The sequence below is a fragment of the Diorhabda carinulata genome, chromosome 2 (assembly GCF_026250575.1).
Source record: "Diorhabda carinulata isolate Delta chromosome 2, icDioCari1.1, whole genome shotgun sequence".
NCBI classification, from domain to species: Eukaryota; Metazoa; Arthropoda; class Insecta; order Coleoptera; family Chrysomelidae; genus Diorhabda; species Diorhabda carinulata.
The window spans coordinates 24,724,437-24,749,903 of record NC_079461.1 but is presented as its reverse complement, the minus strand read 5'-3'; the positions used below and the strand labels follow the sequence as shown (position 1 = coordinate 24,749,903).

At 30.9% G+C, this 25,467-nt stretch overlaps 1 protein-coding gene across 1 annotated transcript in view; it reads left to right on the top strand.

The window, feature by feature from the left end:
* LOC130903481 (angiopoietin-2) overlaps positions 1 to 25,467 on the top strand; it is a 182,189-nt gene that overhangs the window by 142,237 nt on the left and 14,485 nt on the right. Inside the window, exon 3 of the mRNA XM_057815597.1 lies at positions 16,720 to 16,851. Coding sequence (XP_057671580.1) covers positions 16,720 to 16,851 — 132 coding nt within the window. The remainder of the gene's footprint in view (positions 1 to 16,719; positions 16,852 to 25,467) is intronic.

Here is a 25,467-nt window from a genome sequence, read left to right as displayed (position 1 = left end):
TACCTCCAAAACATTTGAACGCTTTTACCGCTTCTCCAGGTGTAGAAAGAGAAATTTATTTTTGATCTGCGGAAATGAGAAGAAATCAGTGGGTGCCAAACAATTCGATTTTCTGACTGTTTTTGCGATGTGTTTCCCTGATATTCTGAACAATTCTGGCAAACAATTGCTTGTGTACAATTCATAATTGACTGTTAGTCTAATGGAACTATGGCGACCAGTCCAGTTATTCAGAAAAAAAGCAAGCGACGATTTTCTTCGAAGTGCTTCGCGCGCGAACAACTTTTATTGGATTTGTCTCGTCTTGAAAGACCCATGCAGTTGATTTTTGTTTAGTTTTGGATTCATATGCATAGATCCATGTTTCGTCGCCTTTCAAGATCTTATAGACGTCTTTTGAAGCACCGAATTTAAAAAAATTTAAAAGTAAGTGCAATAGTTTTAAATGAAGTTTAGTTTTGAATTGCAGAAACAAAAATAACACATACTTTCGGAGAATGTCTAAATGGGAATCTGAAATCAACAACCCTTAATTTCTTGACAATGAGTCACTCTTTGATGGAGTTTTCTTCCAAGCGTATCATTTCAAATCGTATTGATTTCCTCACGAATTTTATTTAGTAACGTCTGAATATTTAAAAGAAAGTCCCATGAAGTGGTCAATTGGCTGGCAATTCCATAAACCTTTCAATTCAGTGATTTACATGATTATAAACGTTAACATTTGGCAGAGGTATAACCTTTTCTGTTGTCAACAATATTCCCATCGTAGTCAAAACGTTAATATTTTCGAGGAATTGGATATAGGCGAATATTGTCAGGAATTACTAGGTGAACAGAATTGATAATTTTATTTATTAACGCTGCTCTATGGCCAAATTGGAACTCCTATAAGGACTATAGAACGAAATACATATGTAGGTTATAGCATGTTTTTCTTATTAATTAATTACTGATTGTTAAGAAGAATATCTAAATGAATGCGCAAATATCTCCCAGCTTATACCAGTAAGTGCCGACATCTTTAGACTGATGTCCGAAGATCTTCCGACAACCCCTGGCAATAGTTAAAAATAGGATTCATGAGAGAATAAACGCAATTCGAACTAATACGCTTGAAAAAGTGTTCCAAGAATTCAATCAAAGATTGATTTATTTTCAATAAATTAATAAATTAATGTTCTTCATTTTAGCATTTGATTCAAAAACAAGAAAAATTTCAATAGAAATTAGTCAGTTTTAAATTAGTTTGACTAATTGTTAATTTTCTATTTGATGTCAAGAGCTATACGTCATTTGCAACTGATCTCGTTGATTGAATTTGACAGCTTTCCATTTGAAAACATTAAATTACTTCATCACGGCTTAATCCTGACTTTCATAGCTATAGTTGTTAGCTACTTTAACGTATTTTTGCTCCATCGAAAAGAAACTTGAGAATTCCAGCCCAAATAGTTATACTGCATATATCATAAATATTAAATGGAGAATTTTTATACAGATCTCACTCTTAGATTTGTCCAAATCAGTCTCACGCAAAACTAGGGATAGTCCACATCTGTTAATTTCACTTATGTGAAAATAAAAAGATTTTTTTCAAAATCGTACATGCTGCATCCACTCCCTTATTTTTTATGGTTTACTGTTTTATTTATTGGACGACAAGATTTACTACTTCACTCGCAAGAAACAAAATGTAATTACCTGACATACAACTCTCGGATATCTCTAATTAAAAATATTTATTGTCCATATATCGGTAAATATATCAATACATCTTATTAAGTATCTTTCGGTTCAAGTTAAATAGTATAATGAGAAGCTATGGGATTATATTACAGAATCGGAATTAATCAAAACATAAAAAATATTAAATATTTCTCTGAGATTATTACTTTTTCCAAAATTCTAGAAATTAGGTAAGAACTATCCAATAGCCCAACTATATTTTCACATCTTTATTGTTTATATTCATTCAATTGCTGAATGAATACAAAATAAAATAATGGAACCAAGTATTTTCTTTTCCTTTCGCCACCTTAAAATTATTTGAAATATTTAAATGAACTTTGGTGTATCCTGTCAACTTGGGTAACAATTCATTTCACTTTGATCAAGATATGCACCCAGCGACAGATTAACTTTTTGATGGACATCCAGTGATTTGTTATTGCTGAGGAAATCTGTGGTCAAATTATATTTTTTCTCAATATAACTGAGGTGCGATAAAAAGTAGAATCCTTGACTAAGTTTTTCATATCAAGACCAACAAAAATGCCTTCTTCAGTTTTCGCTTTACTTAGTACAACAAATTTTGTTTTAAGTAACATGAATTCCATGTCCGTCTTTGCGGAGTCATTTAAAAAAGTTTTTTATTAAATTAAGTTTGATGTATAAATAATAAATAAATGCCACTTATGTTATTATTTTTAGAATTTCTTCACAATATTATAAGTTCCTTTTAGTGAACGTCATATGCTACAGTCAAAGAGGTATATCATAGTTATGTATTAAAATTGCCTTCAAATTTTCTTTTCATATCTTTGTAAACTAATTTCAAAGTATTAATGACTAGCGACCCCGGTGAACTATATTCCGACTTGGAAGTAATAAATGAGCAGATTTTGGAGTACATTTTTTTTCTTAGGATAATAAAAATAAATAAAAAAATTAAATGAATGATATTTTGACTGATAAATTTTTCGTTTTTCTGTTTGTTGTATTTTGTTATAGCACATTTTTTTGTCCAAAGGAAACGGAATAAAAAGTATCTTATATCTTGTATGTAATTTCAACCGCAGTTTGCAAAAGATATTATTATTTTAATTTAGAGTCAAATATCTCATATTTTTCAGTCAAATCTAAATCTCTGACAAGTTCACTTAGCTCTGATTGATAATCAAATGTGATTCTGTATTTTTTCGTTTATATATACCGCTTACCTATATTTTCGATACTGGAATGTCTGGGGAATGGGGTAGGAATATTGATATTTTAGTAACATACTTTACCAAATGTGAAGGAACAGTAGTCTAAGTAATTATTGGGTTCACGCCACTGCATTGCTGTACCAAAAACCAGAAAATAATCTGTTTCATATTAACTTCGTTCCAACCCGTCAAATTTTAGCCAGCAGACTATTGACATCCACAATTTCATTCAATGGCAAATTAAATCTAAGATTCATAACATTTCTTAAACAGAGGCGATATTGGATGTTCTGCATTTTTGGGAATATGTTGACTGATTTGCATAGTAATTGCTTATTCATTCTTGAAGAATTCACTTGTTATAGCTTTATTTAAAACAATGTAACATAATTGAACCAAAAAAATTTGACAATAATGTTGTTTATACATATCTGAGACATTCATAAGACTCTCTTCAAAAGAAATTTCCTACCATCTTTCTAACGTGCTTATCTATTTCTGTTACTTCAATTTTTTGATTGTGTGTTAAACTTTACTTGTCTTCTTAATCACTTTTCTTAGTTTTTCTTCTCCCTTTCTTCCATTGCCTTGACTGCTTCTTCACAACTTTTCATACCTCCTCACAAGTGTTATTCTAATATTACAACCTTAAAAATACGAAACAGTTAAATTAATGAAGATAAATCAAATTTCTTGGGTTTCTAAATAAGTATTTCATAAATAATTTCCCACTCAATTGTGAACAAGATGAAATCGAAAACTGGATAGTAATCAACTCCTGTAGTCAACGTCACAAAATCAAATCTTGCTGTTAAAAACATCCCTATCTTCTCTACTACCCCTATTGCTATAAAATTATTCTTCGTATTTTCTGTTGTCACCTCGTAAGATTACTTAATTTCACGCAGTGCAATCAGCAATAATTATTAAATTCTTTTCTTCACTTTTCTTCATTGTTTGTTTGATTGTGAGGCAATCTCCAATTTCACGATACAATTTTTATTTGAATTTTGAGGTATTGAAACATTACATATTCTTTCTAGAATTTGACAACTGAGTTTAGCACTGCAGTTCATTTTTATCAAGGAAAGACAAGAAACCGAGCTTTAATTGGGGTTTCGCTTTTATCCTGGTATTATTCTACCATTCAAATGAGTGTCCAACAAACTCGGTATTGGGAGTATGTAGCTTCAGCAGGTTTTTTCTTTTGTCAGATATTATAAAAATAGACAAAAGTCAATACTACTAATTTTTACTTTTTTGGGTTTAGAAGTAAAGATTTCCAAAAAGGTGACATTTAAAAAAATTGGGTAAAGTTGCCACGGCATACTAATGACATCAATAAAGATCTTTGTAAAGTTGAATGTAAACCTCGAAGTCTTGTCATTTTTGCTTGAACGGTCAATAATAAAGAAAATCTAGAGTTTGTTATTTTTTGTTATTAGTTCGATTTCTACGTCTTTTGATTTAACTATTCTTATTGTTCACTTTGTTTTATATTTGTGAGTGATACGCGACAAAATTTTGATTTGAATTTTGCCGGTACTTAAACACTCAAAATTCTTCTCAAACCTGAAACACTCACTTACAATGCTTTGTTTATATTCTATTTTGTTGAAAAAGCTTATTTGAGCGCAGCAACAATCTATTAAAATAAATACTAATAATTCCACAAGAAAATGAATATTTTTTGGATAAATACGTACGTTTAGGGCCCGAAATTGAGCCCTTTACATGTGATAAGTAATATAAAGTAATATAAATTTGATTTTCATTTCACCATCAAAAATATTTCATTAGAAGCAATAAAAGCATACATGTAAGTTTTTGTTGTCAATTTAAATATTCTCGTGCGTTATTAGATTTAAATTTAGTCAAAAAATATATGTTTTTTCCCAAAAATATCTACTTTTAAAGGCATAAGGCCTGTTTCAACAACACCGATACGAATATTAACTCCCTCGACACGAGCAGGCAAGTTCTTTTCATGTCTAAGCTCTTGTTTCTATATTAACCGGATAGCCACTGGATCTAAAAATAATTTCTGTTGTAGGTTATTCTTATTATTATTTTGTTAGGTGGTTCCTGATAAAATGATTAGCTTTTCCATTCATCTATACTTAAAAAATATGGTCATTACCATAAATCTAGAACGAATCGATGCGAATAGAACCACATATAAAACAGGCCTAAGTAAAGTCAGCTGAATTAGTTATCGTTCAGTTTATATTTCAATCAACGAGTAGATGTCAATAACAGGCATCTCCTCAGGGCAGGCATCACTCGAATTACTTGAGTGTAAAAGGGTGTACCCTCTTGTATAGTTATTCCAATATCAATTGCATGGCACTCATACCAAATTAAGAAATTAAAAATAATGTTTACTCCCCGTAAAAAATTCAGTCAATATCTAACAAACTGTCAGTCCACGTGGACTCTGTTTACTAATGAAAACATCGAATCGTAAACATAAATGCATTTCTATTGGCCGAAGCTGAATGTACACAATTTCTTCTTAATATTCCTGCTAGACATTAGCGTCGCTTGGTAAAATTTAGTGAATTCATATATTTTATCGAATAAATGGAAATATGGCGTTCTTTGTATCATGGGTGAATGATGACAATAAAATTACACAGTGTAAAGAGAATAAAGACAGGTGGGAATTTAATAATAATGATTTAAATATACAAACACAGCAAGTTATTTTAAAGATATTCGAATGTTAAAAAAAGGAAAGTATTCAGCAATCTGATAATGCAACCATAATAAGAATTGTTGAATTAAATTTCCAATTTATAGAGCAGTTACGGAGGGGATTGTTTTGAATTATTCACAGAACCAAAAAACATGTAAAGAAAAACTGAAATTTATAGTTTATATACGGAGAACAGGGTTGCGACATTAGAAGTAATACATCAAAAGGTAGCAGATTATCCAGAATGCAATTTGCTGTTTGAATAGGACATGTTCTAGAGGGGAACGCATTATAACTATTAATATCTGTCAAAAAAATTAAAAATTGTGCATCTGATTATCATGAAGATATGGCAGCAGATATATTTGCAAAGTGGTTTCATAAACAGCTTCTACCTAACATTCCACCCCAGTCAGTAATGGTTATGGACAACGTATCCTACCACTCGCGGCAACTCTTTAAGATACCAAATACTAGTAGTAACAAAGCTCAAATTTTAGCATTTATGTCTGATAAAAATATTCCTATTCCTGTCAGCGATCGTAAGAAAGGCCCAACAAACAGAGAATTGATTACTGTTATTTAAGGTCTAAAGTTGGAGAAAATGTATTATATTGACTATTGTATATATAACCCAATAGAGCTAATATAGGCAAACATAAAATCAGAATTACGAAAATGTAATGAGTCTCCAAAACTGAGTAAAGAGGTTGTGGAACTTGTTAAGAAAGTTCTAGCAGCAGACCGCCAAGAGCTTTGGAAAAACTGTTTTGAACAAGTTATCAAAGAAGAAGATGAGTATGTGGTATCAACATCAACCTCTTTACAACCCATCTTAATTCAATCAAATGATGACTCTAGTTCAGACGATTCTCACTACCATTATTAATTATAAAGAATTGAAATGTTTTTTATTTCGTTTTATTTGCAAGGAATTTATTTTCCTTTATGGTTGTTGCTTTGAAATTTCGTTTTCCAAAAAACAAGCGAATGGGGTACAAAAAGGGCTCGTCTGGCACGTCTGGTACCCTGTTCAAAATCAAACTCCCTTACAGACAGGTACATTTTACTTGTCTACGTTTTATAATTTAACATTCAGTTGTAGCAAGTTAACGAGGTATAATAATGATTTTTTCCAAGTAGGGTTACATTTAAGTGCATCTGTCTAAATAACGGTGTATAATGCCGTCCAGTTAGCAATGATTCGATTGCCGTTTAACGAATACTTTCCAGCATATTTTCAAAAGTATGTATAAAAATAATCAATTTATGAAATGAGGTATCTACGCCTATGGTGGATGAGACAAAATTGTCGGCAAGAGTTTTTATAATCTGCAACTGATGTTGGAAGATCTATATTTGCTTTTTAATAAAAAAAAGATATGTAAGAATTAAGGGAAATCTGTTCATCTGATTTCAATTCTTTGTTTGTTTGTTAAGAAATAAATCATCACATGAGATATAATAAGTTTTCTTGTGTACATTTACTTTTAATACTCCGGAAATTATTGTTTTTAATCAGGAACTAATTTGTTATCAATAATTGACACAACAATCAAGATATTAAATGCAAATATGAAATGACGTGTGTAGTATTTTGCTAGGAAATCACAAAAACAATTTTATACAAAAACAGCTCAGTTGATACAATAATAAAACTAAAAAGGCATGAAATATTATTAATGGTATTATTAGAGAAAATATTGGAATGAATAAACAACTAACTTTCTCTCACTACTAGGAAGAAGGCTGAATAAAATTTTCGATGAAAAAGCCAGTCTTCAATATTAAAAAAAACTCTCTATTAGTAACATTACGAAACTATATACTCATTATTACATATTAACAAACACATATAGCTGGAACAGAAAACCGGTCAAGATACGATGGGGAATGAAACTCTTTTTTAATAATGTTTATGAAGTTTTGACAAATACCACCAACTGAAAACTATTTGTTTCCAAATATAAAAACAGTTGCAAAATTTTCGTATGAAGAAAAACTTTTGATTAGATAGATTAAGGAACGATGAGAATAGTATGTAAATTATTCGAGTGACCGTTAGTAAAAGCAATGAAATTATGTATTATATATTAAAAATAGTTGTTCCGTTTGAAGATCAATAGCTAACTTAGTTCTAAAGTCGAATTAGTGTTGTAGCTTGCCAAAATAACTGAATATTGGCACTAAATGTGATACACCTAGTTCCAGTCAAAATCTTCTTCTTCTTTTCTTCCTACCTCCTACTAATCACTTCACTCGGAATTTTGACTTTCTTATCTCCTATTTCCCTTATTCGGTTTATCCGCATTACCCTCGGTCTACCTGTGTTTCTCTAGATAGTACTCCATGTTTCTGTCACTTTTTTTTTCTGATTTTATTCCTATGCTACATTTGTCTCACTTCGTTTGCTATTTCTCTTAGGTATTTCTTTCTAATAGTGCTTCGTCCTTGCTTCTCAATGTCCAATTTTTGCTAGCATATATTACGATTGGTACCTTTATAATATTATAAATATTTATTTTCAATCTCATGTCAATATTCTGTGTCTCATAATGGTTTTGTTTAGTGTGTTAAGTGTGTGTGTTAAGTGTTTTTGATTTATTCTTTTGTTCACAATTTCAACATCACTTTAATTTTATGGATGTTGACTTCCTTTTTCATATCCCATTCCTTCTCCTGGGTACTTTCATCTTAATCAAGCACCTCATTAGTTCTGAGTCAAGAATATCTAATCGAGTATTATAATAAAAACTTCACGGACGTATATCGTAATATGTTTTTTTTTCATACTATTTTCGGTTTTAAATAAAAAGCAAAATTATATTGAAACATAAAATGCCATATTTGACAATTTTACTGAAGAATATCCCCTTTGATGATTCTCTTATTATTTAAAAAATTACAAATCAACAGAAGTCACTCAGGTAACTTTGTTACATAGACTTACTGAATTTTGGATTGGGAGAATTTAAGAGTACTGTAAAGAACAACGATACCGTAAAGTGGCATTTTCCGGACTCAAATTAGTACTGTAAAATCGATTTTACAGAACAGTATAAAAAAAGGTTCTTTTCATAAACATAGTTTGAATCACTTTAATTTTTTGGGATAGACTATTGTTGATTGGATCACGATGGAATAACTCTGATAAGGATATTAGTATATAATCTATTATAACTAACATATGTATGTGCTATTTGGAAATATTTGCAAGAAAACATATATATTAATTGAAGTAAAATTTGTTATTTAGTTCTTAATTGACCTTAAAATACTTCCAGTAATAATGATGTATCTCAAGAATGTATTGTTTTTCGACCTTGTACTACATTTGATACACGTATACTTCAACAATCCACCATAAGTTATAACATTTCCGGATATAAACATAGATCAAACGGATACATCCGTGTTAAGGCTCAGCAATAATTATAATTCAGTGTTTCCGTCATTATTTCATTCGACCTAATACTTAAGAATAAGAGATTGAGTAATCGTTTGAAGTGATTCAGTGGTATTAAAATTATATTTTATTCCAATATAATGAATTTATCATACTTCCAAGTTTTGTGCAAAATGTAAAAGTACTTACAAGAAAAAACAAACATGGTTAATTTGATAATAACTTATTCCAAAAGGGGAAGCCAAAGCTGAAGTGAATCAGTAGCATACAAGCTTTGCAGAGGGGACAAGAACAGGTAAAGTAGTATTAAGCCCGAAATTGAATTGGGCGTTTCTGATTTTCTAGATTCTCAGAGGTTTTTCGGTTACTGAATAGCAGTTCTTAATAAACTTACAGGCATGAGTTTTCGAAATTCTGAAACGCGAATAACTCGAAAACCGAGAGAAATTCGTAAAAAGGGCCTGAACAAAAAAATTTTTTTTAAAAAAGGCTCAAATCATTTTTTCGTTGGAGCTACTATTTTTGAGTAAATCTCCCTTAACGCCAAAAACCGTAACATCCGCTCGTGAATTCCCGCTAGTGTGAATTGAAGCCAATTTACGTTCCAGGTGCACATGGAAACTGTTTTTATTCTTAGAAACTACTTCGTTTACAAAAAATCAAAATGCATCATGATGGTTAAGACCTCTATTTTCTACTTCTAGCATAATTTTCGACTTGGAAATTTTCGAAAATCTTGCGAGATGAAGAGGTATGTAAGCATTTGAAGTTTTAATGGATAGAAACATATAAACCACCATATAAACAAGCAAATCCAACGAGAGATTTTCATTCACACTACTTCTTTCAGTATTCACAAACTTCTTAATAGTTTCTCTTTCACAGAAATGTGGCTCCAGCCTTTTTTTCGAATTCTACATAGCTTTCGAGTTATTAGCTAATCAAAATGTTTTTGAGTACAGAAGCCCATTTTACTATGAAAATTTTTAGGTTAGGAAAAAATTCTTGAAGGCCAATCTGTAGGAGAATTTTGTGCTGTACATTTTTGCTCCATCATTTTTTTCGAATTTCTCGTAGTTTTCAAGTTATTCGCGATTCAAACTATTTTTGAGTGTATAAACCCGTTTTAAGGTGAAAATGTTGAGGTTAAGAACCAATACCTAGGATACTTTTTCATAGAGAATTTTGTACTGTACATTTTTGTTACAGCAGTGTTTCCTCATAGTTTTCGAGTTATTTACGTTTTAAAATTTTTTTGAGTTTCAAGTCTCAATTTTTCGAAAATCCATGCCCGTAATTTTGTTAAGAGTTGATAGATTTATTCAAAACCTCCAGAATCTATAAAATAAAAACTGCCCAATTTAATCTAAGTTCAAAATCGCCTATTTTGCCTGTACTACTAATCAGATGATAGATATACAACAGCAGTCCTTTTTGTTACCTCTTACATTGAAATGAATCAGGTTACTTAAATTTCTGAAATACATCACTGCAGTTTTAATAAAACTATCTAAGTGTATATTGCTTTTTATGGGACAGAAACGGGCCAGATTAATTGAGCTGATACGTCAAATAAACTTATCATTTTCCATTATCATTTTTTGTCATGAAAATAAGACCAATACCAGTCACCCTGTATGAAATCTCCTGCTTTTGTTTGTGAGTTTATAATATATTTTCTTCAAGAAAAAACGGAAACTGGAGTTTTTTTCCTCTACTTCCAATCACATGTAATTACTAATTGAGATCACAACTTAGAATCAATCTTTGAATGAAATTGAATCATATTTTAAAAGGTCCCAGGAAGCATTACCAATATCAACAAATTTTATTGAGATATACTCGTATATAGTCGGAAGTTCCTCCTTTAACTTCTGTTTAACGAATTTGATATTAAGTTGAAATTTCTTGGTGATATTTTTGATATATGTATGTTGGACAAATTAGGAGGTCTATTGATGTCCGGTTTCAAGAGCACCTTGCTCATTCCAATTAAGACAATCAGAATACGAGTAATGCCTAGCACGCAGTCATAGTCATAGAATAAATACCAATCATGTAAAATTCTTAGAAAAAGGTATCAAGCAATACCCTCTTGGTTATAGTTGGAAGTATTGGAACTATTAAATTTGATATTAGTTGAATAAGCCAAGAGGCCTATTCTTCACAGTCTACTCAACTGTTTATTATCGGGAAATAAATGTGAAATGTTCCATTCATGAGGTTTTTCTGTCAGAATTGTTTCTTGTGGGAGAGATTCATTGGCGGGAAAATTTATTATTTATGGGTAGGTTAAATTGAAAAATTTCAGTTTACTTTTCTCCAATTTCGAGTGTTTGAGTGGTGCTGGAAGTGAACAATTTGTTCATTATTTGGTATTCCTGAAGCTGTTGGTTATATCATAATCAACAGAATAGTGTAATTGTAATTGCTAGTGTAGTAGTAGTCTCAATATGTTGACATCGTCTGTGTATTGCTTTGACATTTTTCATAAGATATGTCTTCTGGATCGTCATAGTTGAATTTCTCCGATCTAAATTCTATCTCTATATATATCTGCAGTTAAAATCATATTGAAGATCATATTCCTATCAATTGTATTCCTGACTTTTGTGGTAAAAATGATTAATAACATAACTTTCAATTGATCACTTGGTAGATGATTCGGATATGAAATATTGATATAAACTGAACAGTTGTTATATTAATCCTACCTTTCATTATTGTTTTATTTTAATAAATATGTTGTATGAAGTGAAAAGAATATTTACGTTATTTGTCATGCGAAAAAAACATGTATTTATTTAGCAACCAAGCTTATCTGGCGTGAAATTCATAGCGTTATTTATATTTATTACGCCTGATCTTGAACAATATATGCTCTGAATTTATGATATTTCAGAAATTTTAATCTTTATTAGAAAGTTGAAATTTGATAAATTATTATAACATTGCTAGGTAAGAAATATGATGAGCATTTTAAATAGTTGTAACAAATAACTATAAATATTGTTTATTCATGGTACATTGTCACCAACACTCCTTTGATATGTATTTATTACAAGGCGGTACCGATTTATCACTAAAAAAACATTGTCCCTTTGTATGATGCACGAAATTTACGAGTCTGGTTTTTCAAGCTTGGATAGTAAGCTAGTAAAGTGTATTACTATCCTGGTTTCAAGTCTTGCCTTGGAATATACTAGTACTCTTTACACAATACAGTTAATTTGATGATAGTACAACTGCAGAAACGTAAGCTTTTTCAATTATGTGTATTCCTGAAAAAAAATTTTTCGATTGGAACAATTACCTCGAATATATATCGATTTCAAGAAGAACGATGTTGGTTTTTTTGTTTGTAACTCTCCTTTGTGGCTTATCACTGTTAGTATATCCCAGCACATTAAATTGCGTTCGTTAGGCGAGTGGACTAAGGCGTCAACCCCGATTCGTCGATCGTGGGTTCAAATTCCTTTCACGCTGTAAAAAAATTTTTTCGGCAAATCTTTTTTAGAAATTATTATTTTCTCTTTACATTAAAACAAATTTTACAACTGTCTGCCCTCTGTTGGAGAGTTACTGTACTACCTGCATCAGTATTACTTTAAAATTTAACACTAGTTTTATTATGTTGTTAGAGAAGAATTTCACATCCGTACACCGTCTGTTGGAGATTTAATAAACTAATGACTACAAAATTTTATTTTTGACAATAAATTGAACTAAAAAGTGCATAATGAATATAGTTTAAAAAAACACGTATCTAAAACACATCAAACTAAAAAGTTGAAAACTATGTTTAATATAAGCTCAAAACAATAATGAATAAAAAATACTAGTATTATTGTGAAAAAAGCGTGGAGCGCTTTGTTCCATATTTTTCGTACATTTTTTGACAATTTATACTTCTTGAATTTTATTCTGTACGATTTTGTTAGTCATTTATATTTAAATAAGTAGTCTCTATCCAATTAATATTTGTACTTAATTTTCATCCTTTTAAATACGCAGTTGTGGCCATGGAGCAGAATTCGTGATGACTATTCACTAGCTCTTTAAATACTAGATTTAGTAGTCACATGAATCTAGTATTCAAATCAGGATAGTAAAATCATTTATAAATATAATCACTAGTTTCGAGATATATAATATGCTTTAATAAGTAGCCATCACGTTTACAAACAGATAATAGTCTATATATCATATGTACTTGCGCAAGCGTAGAAAGATTCTCACGAAAATTTCAGTAATTTAACAATCGTATAATTCAGTCATTCTGAAGATTTTTTTGTAAATCGTAAAAATTGAGTATCGAGCTGCTGAATGAAGAATTATGCATACGTAATCTATCCGTGTGTCGAATAATGCGTTTGCTAACTAGCTTGACTTCAAGATAGTGGACTACGAAGGGCGAATATGACTCGAAAAGGCAAAGACTGTGTCATCGGCCGGAAAAGTGATTTTAGATGGTTATGAGATTTTGTTCATAGACTTCAAATAACAAGAGACTATAACGCATTATTGTTTGATAAGGTGAAGGGGGAATTGCAGAAAAGCGACTGCATTTGAAGCAAAGAAAAGTGGTTTCTCATTAATTCACTGTATTCACCAAATCTGACCACTGGTGGCTTGTTTTTGTTTTCTGACTTCAAAGTTTCACTTTTAGAAGAGAGGAGAAGATGTTATCACGTACGTCAGCACCTGATTTGAGAAAAAAGCTGGAGCACCGCTGGAAACAGTGTATATACTTAAAGAGAGACTATGTTAAAAAATAAAAATGTCTTTGTTAGGCTGCAAACTTTCCAGATAATCCTCATACTTACCTAGTTACGACAAAATGAAAGTGGTAGTAGCTAACAAATTATTTAAGAGAACTTTTTTTAAAAGTTTTCTGGAAAAATCCCAATCTTTTAAATGAATGTTTTTTTTTTTTTTGGTAACGATTTCGATGAGGAGGAGCTGATATTTTATTGGAAATTATCCCATGAACAACAAAAGTTACGTAATGTGGCTAAAATGTTCAATAATTGATTTAAAACCGATTCATAGTCAAAATTACACAAGATTACTCTGTATTTCAATGACAAGCTGGTAAAATTATAAAAAGTACACGTATAAAGTTCTAAAATGAGATTGAACTTTAACCAATACGTTTACTTAAAGGTCCGTGTGTAGGAAGAGTATAAAACCGTAATATTATTGATTACATAAATAAAATGTTAAAAGGGCACCAACAATCGAAAGAGATCTTCTCACATCAAACAAGCTTTTACGAACAATTTTTTCCCGATTTCCTTTTCATTGAATGTACATGTGATGACAACATCGTCAACGAGCGTTTGCGATTTCACTATTTCAGTTTAGAACATAAGTGAAGTTGATGGAATTAAAGTTAAGAAATCTTTATATAACACTTAACTTCATTCATATGTAATTCTCAAAGATATCAGAAAATGATGAGTAATTTGTACGGATTTATGAATAATTATCTGGTTTTATTGATACTTACTTTATTTGAACCACTATTCTATCTAATAATTTTATGTTTTCGACTAGAATATTTCTTTTGAGTAAATCTAGATGGTTAAGTAGTTAAGACCTTCTTTTCAATAACAGTAACTTTACATCTCTCGCTGTAAGCTCTTCCCCAGAAAATTCTATTTTTATTCAAAGCACCTAACCTAACCTATTCAGGACTAACCGACAAAAAACAATATTATTACAAATCTTCGTCCTAACTTTCGAAATAGGCTCCTTTTGAACCAATAGAAACATGCCAACGCTCAATACAATTTTCCATATACTTTTTGTAAGCCTCGGCTGGGATGGTCCCCAGCACGAATTACTTTTTATGATGTTAATAGCTTTATAGCACGTTCAATGACTGGATTTTTGAGTTTTCAAAAAATTAAAGAGTCACGAAGAGTCAAATCTGACGAATACGGTGCCTGAGCCAAAAAATCAGTCACATACATGTGATTAGGCATTATTACTTTATGCCCACAAATTCGACCATATACAACGAATTGCTTAACGTTGACAGTTAACAGTTGACAGAACGGCAATAGAAGAATACTATGAACATCCTTTTGATTTTCCATCAATTTTGACGTGGTTTTCCGAGCTTCAGCTCATTTTTAAGCGCCATTTGCTAGAGTAGGTCAATAGAAATGATTCGTTTCATGAATGCATGGCCCTACGTTGCCAAGCATCTCTTTTGAGACCTCTACTCGAAGGTGTTTTTGCAAAAAAGTTTAGTATTGACACACTTCATATTCAAAACATTAACTGAAATATAATTAGTCGCTTCTTAAGAGATGTTGAGAACCTCTGCTATCTCTCGACGATTTTAAAGCACCATTTTCTCATCTTTTTTGATTTTATCGTCAATAACAGAAGTGGATGGACTATTCGCATGAGGCATTAACTTTGTGAACGCTTTTGAAATATTTTCAATGATTCGTAGCCGTCAGTTTCATTGGAAACGCAAAACTCAAAACAACAGCGTTTTTCAACTTTTTTCATATTAAAATGATTTGATTTATTAATCACTTTACCCTTATTTGAAGTATGAAAAGATTATTTTCTAATTTTTAGTTTGGTTTGCTATTAAAGGGTGTTTTTTAAGTTTTTTGAGCCATTACTTATTTAATTCATGGAATTATATTATACCAGCGATCTTTGATAGCTGTGTGAAATATCGAATTAATTTCATCTCCAAAAATGGATCAAGGTAGAGTTAAACATTCCAGTACATACGAGTACATAGATATGAAGCTAATGTAAGCGTGTCAAAAAAATAGTATTCTTGGACTATTCAATTACATAAACTGCTACTCCTCCTCCCCAGCAGAGAGGGAAATGACAAAAAATTCATTAGGACTATCGCTAATCAGTATTGATTTTCGATTCACTTAAAAAAAGGATTCCAATCCAATTGTCGATTTCAGTTTATATATTTCTTTTCTTTCTGAATTTTAATTATTGAAAGAAAATAGATACATTACTTTCTGATTCTTTTCTTACGAATTAATGATGGATCTAGATTCCTTAGAAGAAATTAGTTACCTGAATGAACTAGTTGTAGATCTTCTTACAATTCAGCCAATGAAGAGACTGAAGTGATATGACCTACTGGACTTACCCCACAAATTTTAATGTTCTGTTGGTGCTTGTGTATGTTACAAGTCAATGTTAACTGCATAGCGGTAGATATTAACTAACAATAGTAATATGTTGACATGTTTATATTTAGAAGTTGTATCATTGGATATCTCGTCATTTGCCATAAGTAATTCCAAATTCTTATTGTTTTGAAGTAGGGAGATTGTCTTTCAGGGATTTGAAAAAATCTATAGTCTTCAAAGAAGAATTGAAATCATTTCTAATTCTTCTACAATAATTAAAATTGTTCTTGATTCTTGTAAACGTTTCGAGAATCATGAAAGCATTGAGAACGCTTTTAGATTCTTTTGGTGCAGTTTAAACAGTTTGAGTGGTGCAGATGTTTTGCTACTTTCTTGGCCAAAGAAGCAGTCTATGTTACTGTATAGTCTAAGATAGCATTCCATGGTGAAATAACACTGATCTGAAACCTCGTGCTATTTCAACTATTTATATATAGTATTTCCTATCCATTCATCTCAAACTTTCTTCTAAACATGAATATTTGTTAATTTTAGGGTTATTCTTGTGTGGACTTCCTTAGCGCTGGGATGAGGAACTCTGGAATATACTACCTGCAAATACGAGGTACAACCTACTGGTTTTTGAAGGTATTCTGCGAACAGGAAATAGCTGATGGAGGTTGGACGGTAAGTACATTTATATATTAAACTTCCACCGAGTTGGTGGTATCTTTAAAGTATTTAATTATGATTGTTTTAATTAGTTTCAATGATATTTTTTCAAAAAGTTGATATCCTTATTAAAATACAGAATCACAGAATTTGTATATTAAAATAAAATATATATGGTAATCATACAATATTCTACCATTTTCCTTTACTATTATAATTACATTTTTCTTACATTATCAATGAAGAAGGAAGATGAAATGAAATATTTTTTCCTCTTTTTTATCAACTATATTTGGTGAGTAAGTAATTTCGACAGTTCACTTTCTTATATTCTAGACACACCTATTAAGCTAAAAACTGAATTTTTCTAATCTAACGTTCGCAAAAACTTATCTAGCTTTCGAATTCTTATTCCTTTCAAATCTTTTTTATTTCACCATTTCTCATAAATACGTGATCTGATGCTTTTTATCCGCACCTGATCAGCTAACATTTATATTTTTGATACAGTCATTCCACGCTAAAGGTTGCAAATCTATTTTCCAGTTTGCTTGTGTGAATCTATTAAAATTTGTGGTACTCATCGCAAAGACTAAGTATGTTATTTACCTCATGGTATTAAATACCACTGCCTTCAACTGTTTGTCTAATAGTCATACGTCGAATTTGCAAGACGAGATCGTGGACTTTATTGTGTGTTGTAGTGGTTGTGGGTGATCCATCTGCATATTCGTCTCTCTACTACCTTTTCACTATGTCATATGATACGGCTGTATTCACAAAATCTTTGTAGAGTCAGGGTCAACATATTTAAGCGCAAGTATTTATTCAGTTTGAGACCGAGATGTGATTCGAATTCATGTTTCTTTCGTAGCCACGTTCCAACAGGTTTGGTAATATTGTTTGATTGAGAATTTTTATTTCATTGCCTCTCCAATGTGTCCATTATGCAGTTATTAAATACAGAATGTAAAGTACTTAAAATAAACGCGGAGTCATTTGGTATACAAAATCCTAGCATGTTCTTGCTTTTGGAAATTTTATAATTTTATAAAAATTGTTTGGAAATGGCTCGATAAAAAATATAGCAACAGCTTTTTCAAATAATTATTTTACATCAGATATTTTTAGTCAACCGATACTTTCATCTAGTTTCTTCAGAAATAGTATGTAAAATATACAATGAATTTGATCAATAAGGTTGTTGTTACATACTTTGTTCATTTTTATTTGAAATAATTTCATTAGCAACAAATTATAGTAATTAATTCATCGAGAATTTTTACCAGCTTGACAAATGACAATGTTCAATCTCACCTTGATTTGATAATAACACAATATAAGAGTCTCTAGGTATCTACTAATTTAGTAATTATTTACGAAACAATATATTTCAATAACAAATATGTCACATTAATCAAGGAGTAACTTTCACAATTTGAAAACTTAGATTATTTATTTAAATCGACTACTTATCGATTAACCATACGCCGATAATTATTCTTGAGTAAATAATCTTCAGTAACTAAATAAATTAAATTTTAATAAGTATTGTGAAAAGTTGAAGGAATAACTTTTGTTATGTTACATAATATCATTATATGAATTAGTGTTTATTATCAATTAAAGACTTAACAGTTGAAACTACTAGAATACTTCTTCCAATCTAACAAACTAAATATGAAATTAGTAAGTTATGTTATCAGTATATAAAAATATTCTGTAACGTTTTTCGTATTTATTTATACACTTTAATTCGTGGGGTAAATTAATAAACACTGTCTCTAACATTTTTAATTTATTTTTAAACTATACAATGATGTCGTATGCAGCCAGACACAACAATAGAAAAACTTTTCGATGGATATATTACAAATTAATATTGGAATTCGAGCATCTTCCCCTACAACAATAAGCTTATTCGTTGAATTGAGTTGCATCATTATTAGCTTGTTTTACCAATGTCCGTTCACTGATATAAACTACCATAGATTGATCAATTAAAGTATCAGAAGATGAAGATATTGCTGAACTACGACGTTGTTCTGCGACTTTATTATATCATTGTCGTTGCAGCTATCATATATTACAGCTTCATATACGTGATGTTCTTAATCATATTATGATGATTACAAGTCTTTCAGCTTTTCGTATCGTTATATCTCATATACAACCTTTGTCTTGACTAATTTTATGATAAAACTTTTACCCGCTTTTGTGACCTTTGACACCTACTAATTTTTTCCTCATTCCATTTATAAAGGTGTTTTGCACAATCCAACCAATTTTATCTGGTTATAAAATTTTGTAAATTCACCCCTATTTTTTGGTATAATTTAATCGGATTACAATGCCAGTGTGGTGTTAATCGTGTCCTCATACTCGACTCCCTTCCTGACACTTTAAATCGTATACCAATTTTGAACTTGATTCACTACATCATCACCATAAATAGATTCTAGAATATCGTGAGCATCTTTGCATTTTTTTGCGTTTTCCAATATCAATGTTTCATAACAGATACCGCAAACATGTTCTTACTAAAGTGATTATGGTGGCATATTTGCCAGGACATACATGTTATTGCTTGTCTCATCATAGAGTATGAGACATATTAGTTTAAATAAATGCAATGCAAGTAATTACTGCTATAAAATTTCACCTTAAAATTTTCCTGCTGAACATATATTATTTAATAAATATTTAACTACATTTTAGCTTCCAAACGTAATAATCATTTTCAAATAAAATTGTATACAGTAGACCATACCATATGGTTTTAATTGCATAACTATGTAAGTTTATAAGGAACTGAACTATAAAAAAATACCAGTAGTATTCTACTACGGTCAAAAGAATTTATAGACTGATCTGGTAGATATAACATTAAATATAAAAACGTAGGTTTATTGTGAAATGGCGTATCTACCTCAAAACTCTCTATAAATCTATTTAAAGAAAATTGTAACATTATTACAAAATCAGTCATTAAACAGGACCAGACTAAATAGACACTATTATCAATCACAATATACGAATAGATAGATATTCGTAAACCTAATAGAAATCCACAAATCACGGATGTGAAAATTACTTTTATTTTTTTATTCATAAGTAAATAGCTATTTACCCACTGAAGATTTCTTTTATATCTTTCACAACACAATTTAGAATTCGAAAGCTGTTTCAAATTTATATTAATTTAATATTTGTAGCAAAAACAAAAATAATGTCGATAAAGGTGAACCTTTTTAATTTCTAGTTCAATATAATTCAATATACCAAGCATAACGAAACATTGAGGTTCGTTTCAAATTTATTTCGTCTTAGCAAAAAGTATATAATATATAGTACAACATCATATACTTTAATTAATTTTTCTATCATAATTACAATTAGATATATTACATTAATATTCCAATTAGTTTTTGAGACATAAGTTAATTATAAAGACTAATATGAAATTGTAATATCAGAAATACGAAAAAAATAATTATAGTTATACCTTAGACATGTGAATGGGCGTCTACTTGAACAAATCTGTCCCATATTACACGACATTACCTCACTTTATAGTAAAATGTAAATAAACAACATAATAATATATAAAGTGGTTTCTTTCATGTAAGCTTCACTTTATGAGGTGAATAAAGTATAAGTAGCCTTTTAACAAAAAAAATTTTAGCACAAGATGAGAAACGGCCCAAGAAGTTGAAGCGAAGCAATATATCAACTTAAAGGATTGAAGAAATATAAACTGGACTGAATATGACCATTGTTCTTGTTAATTTCAGAAAATTGTATGACTAATGAAAGTATACCGTGAATGTGGAAGAATTCTTGAGGCTTGTGAGCAATTGTACACAGACTGCCATGGGGAAACCGTCTTTTATCTTAACATTGGTACGTTCTGGAAAAGAGTTTTAAATATTGAATTTCAACTGCCACTTAACTGGGCGAAATATTCTACACACAAAAATTTTTAACGTGTGAGACACAACTGGGTATGACATTACTCGACAATAATATAAGAAAGTATGCAGCAAGAGAAATTATTATCAAGCAAGATAAAGATATTGACAAAGTTGCAGCGTTCCGCACCAAATAAATGTAAAGGGCCAAAAAACTTGGATATTGACGTTTTGTGAAGAACTATTCAGAATTGATTTGGTGCGCAAAAATATTGAAAACTAACCATAATCTACTGATATAGCATTAGAGAATTGAGTACAATATTCTTAAGAGAAATGCAATAACACCGTGATCAATTGTAAACGAAATGTACATCTATTTTTCTCTCATTTATCAAAAATCTTGGTTTTTTCACAGGCTCATGGACTACGAAAACCAGTGCCGAAAAAAGCAAAATGAGCTCATATCAAATGCTTCGGTTATTTTTAGTCAAAGGGGATTTTTATGACGTCGTGAGATTTAACAACTACACAAAATGGTTTGATACAAAACTAATACGCTAAAAGTAAATTTTTATAATAGAAAGACATTTGGTTGCAAGGCTAAGCTCATTTGGGCTGACCCGCTTACTTGAGGATCAAAAAATCCAACAATAGGCTCAGAACCCATTCTAGGTGGTGTAACCAAAAGTTTTTCACAAGGCAGGCTCTGCAGAGTGGACGAAAACATATGGCATGCGACAAGTTGAAGTATACATGAATGAACATTCTGCTTCTTCCAACAAACAGCTGCTCCTTTTAAACAGGCACAGATTCAACTAATGACTGGCCTTTTAATCGGACACGTACATCTAAGATGTATCTCAACAATATAGGCATCACGGTAGATACGAAATACCGATGATGCGTGAATGAGGAATAAACTGCAGTATCCAGAACTCACACGTGAGAGGTTTAAACACTTGAGCAACAATCTTTCTAGTACCGTTAAGTATTCAAGTCAGAGTACCCGATTTGCTTTTCAATGGGCATCGGCCTTCTGTTCACAATCTAGCTAAAAATCATATCACCCAAATTTTAATCCCAACGAATGCGTTTGGGTGTGTCTTGAATGATACGTTTAGATTGTCAGATGTTGAAGATTTGTGCGAAAATTTTTAAACATTAAAATGGTCGCTGCCAATATGCTCTCATTTGTTTTACAAAACTAGAAACAGCTAAATAATTGGCAATAAAACAAATTATTATTGATCTTAATGAGGATAAGAATTTGTAATTCAGTGGATTCTAGGAATAAAAACAATAAATTCAGTGATAGTAATTTATAGAACACACAGGCTTTAGCCTTCATATATAATTCATGTTGAACAGTGAACTAACAAAGGATCCTCTCAATAGATGTTACTTGACGTGGTGAAAATGCTTGTTTCCATTTCACATCTTGAAGCATTCTTTGTAACTAATATCAACTTATGTTACAACAACCTATATTTTATAAAGTTATGAGTATTCTAAGCTCAATATACATATGGTTTAAGAAACAGTAAGGACTTTTGGTTTATAAGTTTAAGTTAGAGAATATTAAATATACGTGACATAAATAAAAATAAATATATTCATTTATCTCATCCTTGGAGTGTATATACAATTTTACTGCATTTACTAATAGAATAGAACGGTCTTTGTATGAGCATCTCACAGTCAAAATGGAATAAAACAAGTTGTACTTTGTGTTATCTACCAAAATATTTCCTATTTTAATGTAATTATCCTCCTTATTTCCGAACAACGATGTTTTCGTTTATAGAGGAATCTAATTTTAATTACATTGAAATATTAACTCTTCTATTTTCCATTATTCCTACTAGTCATTTTCAGATCTTACTCTATATTTTAAGTGATGCCACATGTGTTCAATTAGTTTGAATATATAATAGTATTAAGACGTAGTCCAATTCAACTTTGGTAATGGTTCTAGAAGATCAGTTTTGCTGTAAGTTTCCTCCCAATTACTATCCTTCTTAAATAAATATTTTTAAATTACATTTTTCTCTGTTTTTGGCTGCAACTACGCTGCAAGTTCACCATCACATTCACTAACTCGAATTTCAAAGTTATTTGTACTATTTGGTGCCTTGGTTTAGTGCATTGTCCATCACAAAACAATTCTTTGTATATTAAAGATGCTAAAAATAAATTTTATTGAAGTTGAGCTCTACGCTATTTGATTTCAAAATGTTGTTTATTGATTGTTTATTTAATTGGAAATAACTTACTTCGACCCTGTGTATATCAATAGAAAACTTACAGTAGTGATCAACTGGTTTTAACCAAATAAGGTTGACTGGGCAAGTAATAATAATGAAATAGACCCGTTGTGGATAGGATTTGACATTATTAGAACAGTGGGAAGTGTTAGGAATGCTTTTATAACAGCCATTTTCACGATCATGTAATAAAGCAAGTTTTTCTTCATTATTTAGGTAGGTCTACTAGTTCCCTTGAATACGCTTTGTTTCATGTATACAAAATTATAAATTATTGTTTGTGTGAAATTTATGTTCTCGGAGAAATCAGGTTCGTGCTTTTCTAATGAGATTCAAACAAAAATTAAAATTCATGTTTGTGTGTGGTCGGTAGCAAAAATAAATAAAAACTCCTTCTCAGTATACTGAAAATACATTCATTATCTTTTTTATAGACATAACTAATGTTAAATTGCTACCATAGAAAATAGCATAGTATATTTTTTTTTTTATTTTTGTCCTAGAGAGTATATTGTAAAAGTAAAAATAATGAATCGTTCGTGTATATATAAGTTTCCACACATTTCAACTTACAAACAAAATTACCTATTCATAAATAGTTACGTTTAGGTCGAAATGGAATTGGGAGAAATTGAAGAAACAATGAAGGATATGACTCAAAAACAGCTAGGGAGGATAACAAAAAGAACAAAAAATGATGAAGTTTGCAGACTAACATTAAGAAAAAGAAACCGGGCAAAAGAATTGATGTTAAATAATTCGACTGATGAAAGAAAATAGAAAAGATCAAAGGAGAAACTTAAACAAATTGCATAAGTAAAGAACGGGGGAATTTAGAAAAACAATTGAAACATTATATAAATAAAGAAATAAGAAATTTTTACCAATATGCAAAAAGAAACAAGAGAGGTAAGAGATACTATTGAAGTAAAAACAGATGTCTAATAGGAAGCAGAAAAGGAAAACTGGATATGTGGAGGCAATACTTTGATGAACTGCTAAATGAAGAAATAGATGGAAACGAAGAAGGAGAGTCGGAGTAAGAGAGCCACCAAACCGCTACAGTAGAAGTACTAACGGAAATTGAGATAAAGGAGGTAATAAACAATATGAAAAATAATAAAAGTGCCGGAATTGATAGAATACCAATGCAAATGGGACAAAGCAATTATTTGCTCCATACATAAGAAAGGAGACAAGGCTGACTGCCCTTATTAAGGGGTATTACCTTACTGGATATTGTGTATAAAGTGCTATCGAGAATCATACGGAAAATATTAGACAGAAATACTTGGATGAACAAGTCGGGTTTAAAAAAGTAGCTAGCGATCAATGTTTCTGTTAAAAGCAATACAGAATGAGAGGTAGGAGCAGGGACTGAATTTTTAGGTATTATTTATCGACTTTAAACAAGCAGATAATTCAATATTGAGAAAACATTTGTACCAAAGTACCAAAACATAGTAACTATAAAGGGAAGCTTATTCGAAAAATTCGAAACAAAGAAAGCCTTGAAAAAGGGCGACCCGTTATCAAAAGTGTTATTTAATTTCTCAGAAATAGTGACATATGCAGATTACGTAGTGCTCATAACCAGAACAAAGCAGGATAGGATCTACAAAAAATGGTTTTTTTTTATTTGAATAGACAGCAAAAATGTATGACGTACATGAGACCAAGTATATGGAAATGGATAACGATTTTTTACATGATAACCAATTGAAAATCACAACAGATAGATAGACTACAAGAGTTTGAATACTTGGGAGTGTCGGGGACAAAATTAAAGAATTTGACAAAAGACTGGCGAGAGGTAATGAAACATTTGGAGATCTAGAAAACCTATTAAGGTGCAAAGATATTCGAGGGTAGCGAAGCTAAGAATTTAGAGAACAGTTGTTAGGTTAGGTGGACAGGTGTTATATGGTAGTGAGTACTGAGTCATGAATAAGAAATAGGAAAAAAGGATAGAAGTATAGGAAACAGGAGTGTTAAGAAACATTTTTGGAGGATTACGATGAAAGGAGAAGAACGAATGCAGATATTGAAAGGTTATATGGTAAGGCAGAGATCGGCTATATAGTAAGAGGAAAGAGAGTGCTTTGGTTGAGGAATAAAGCGATAATGGTAGAAAACAGCTTTAACAAGTGGACAAGGCGCAAAGGGTGTCCACTTAGAAAATGGGTAGATGCATGTAAGCAAGACTAACAGAAGTTAGGGACAACAAACTGGCGCAACGTAGCCGTGAATAAAACAAGTTGGAGAAAAGCAATAGAGTATACTTCAAGCCATGGGCCTATAAGGCCTGCTGTGGTGTTTTATATATCCATTATTGCTCGATTTTCATCCAAAAATATCGCATAAGCCCAGACGAGAGTTTGATCATGGATCAGACCTCAACTGAGGCTACCGAAATATTATCTGGTAGTACCCCAGTGCTCAATAGCTGGCCC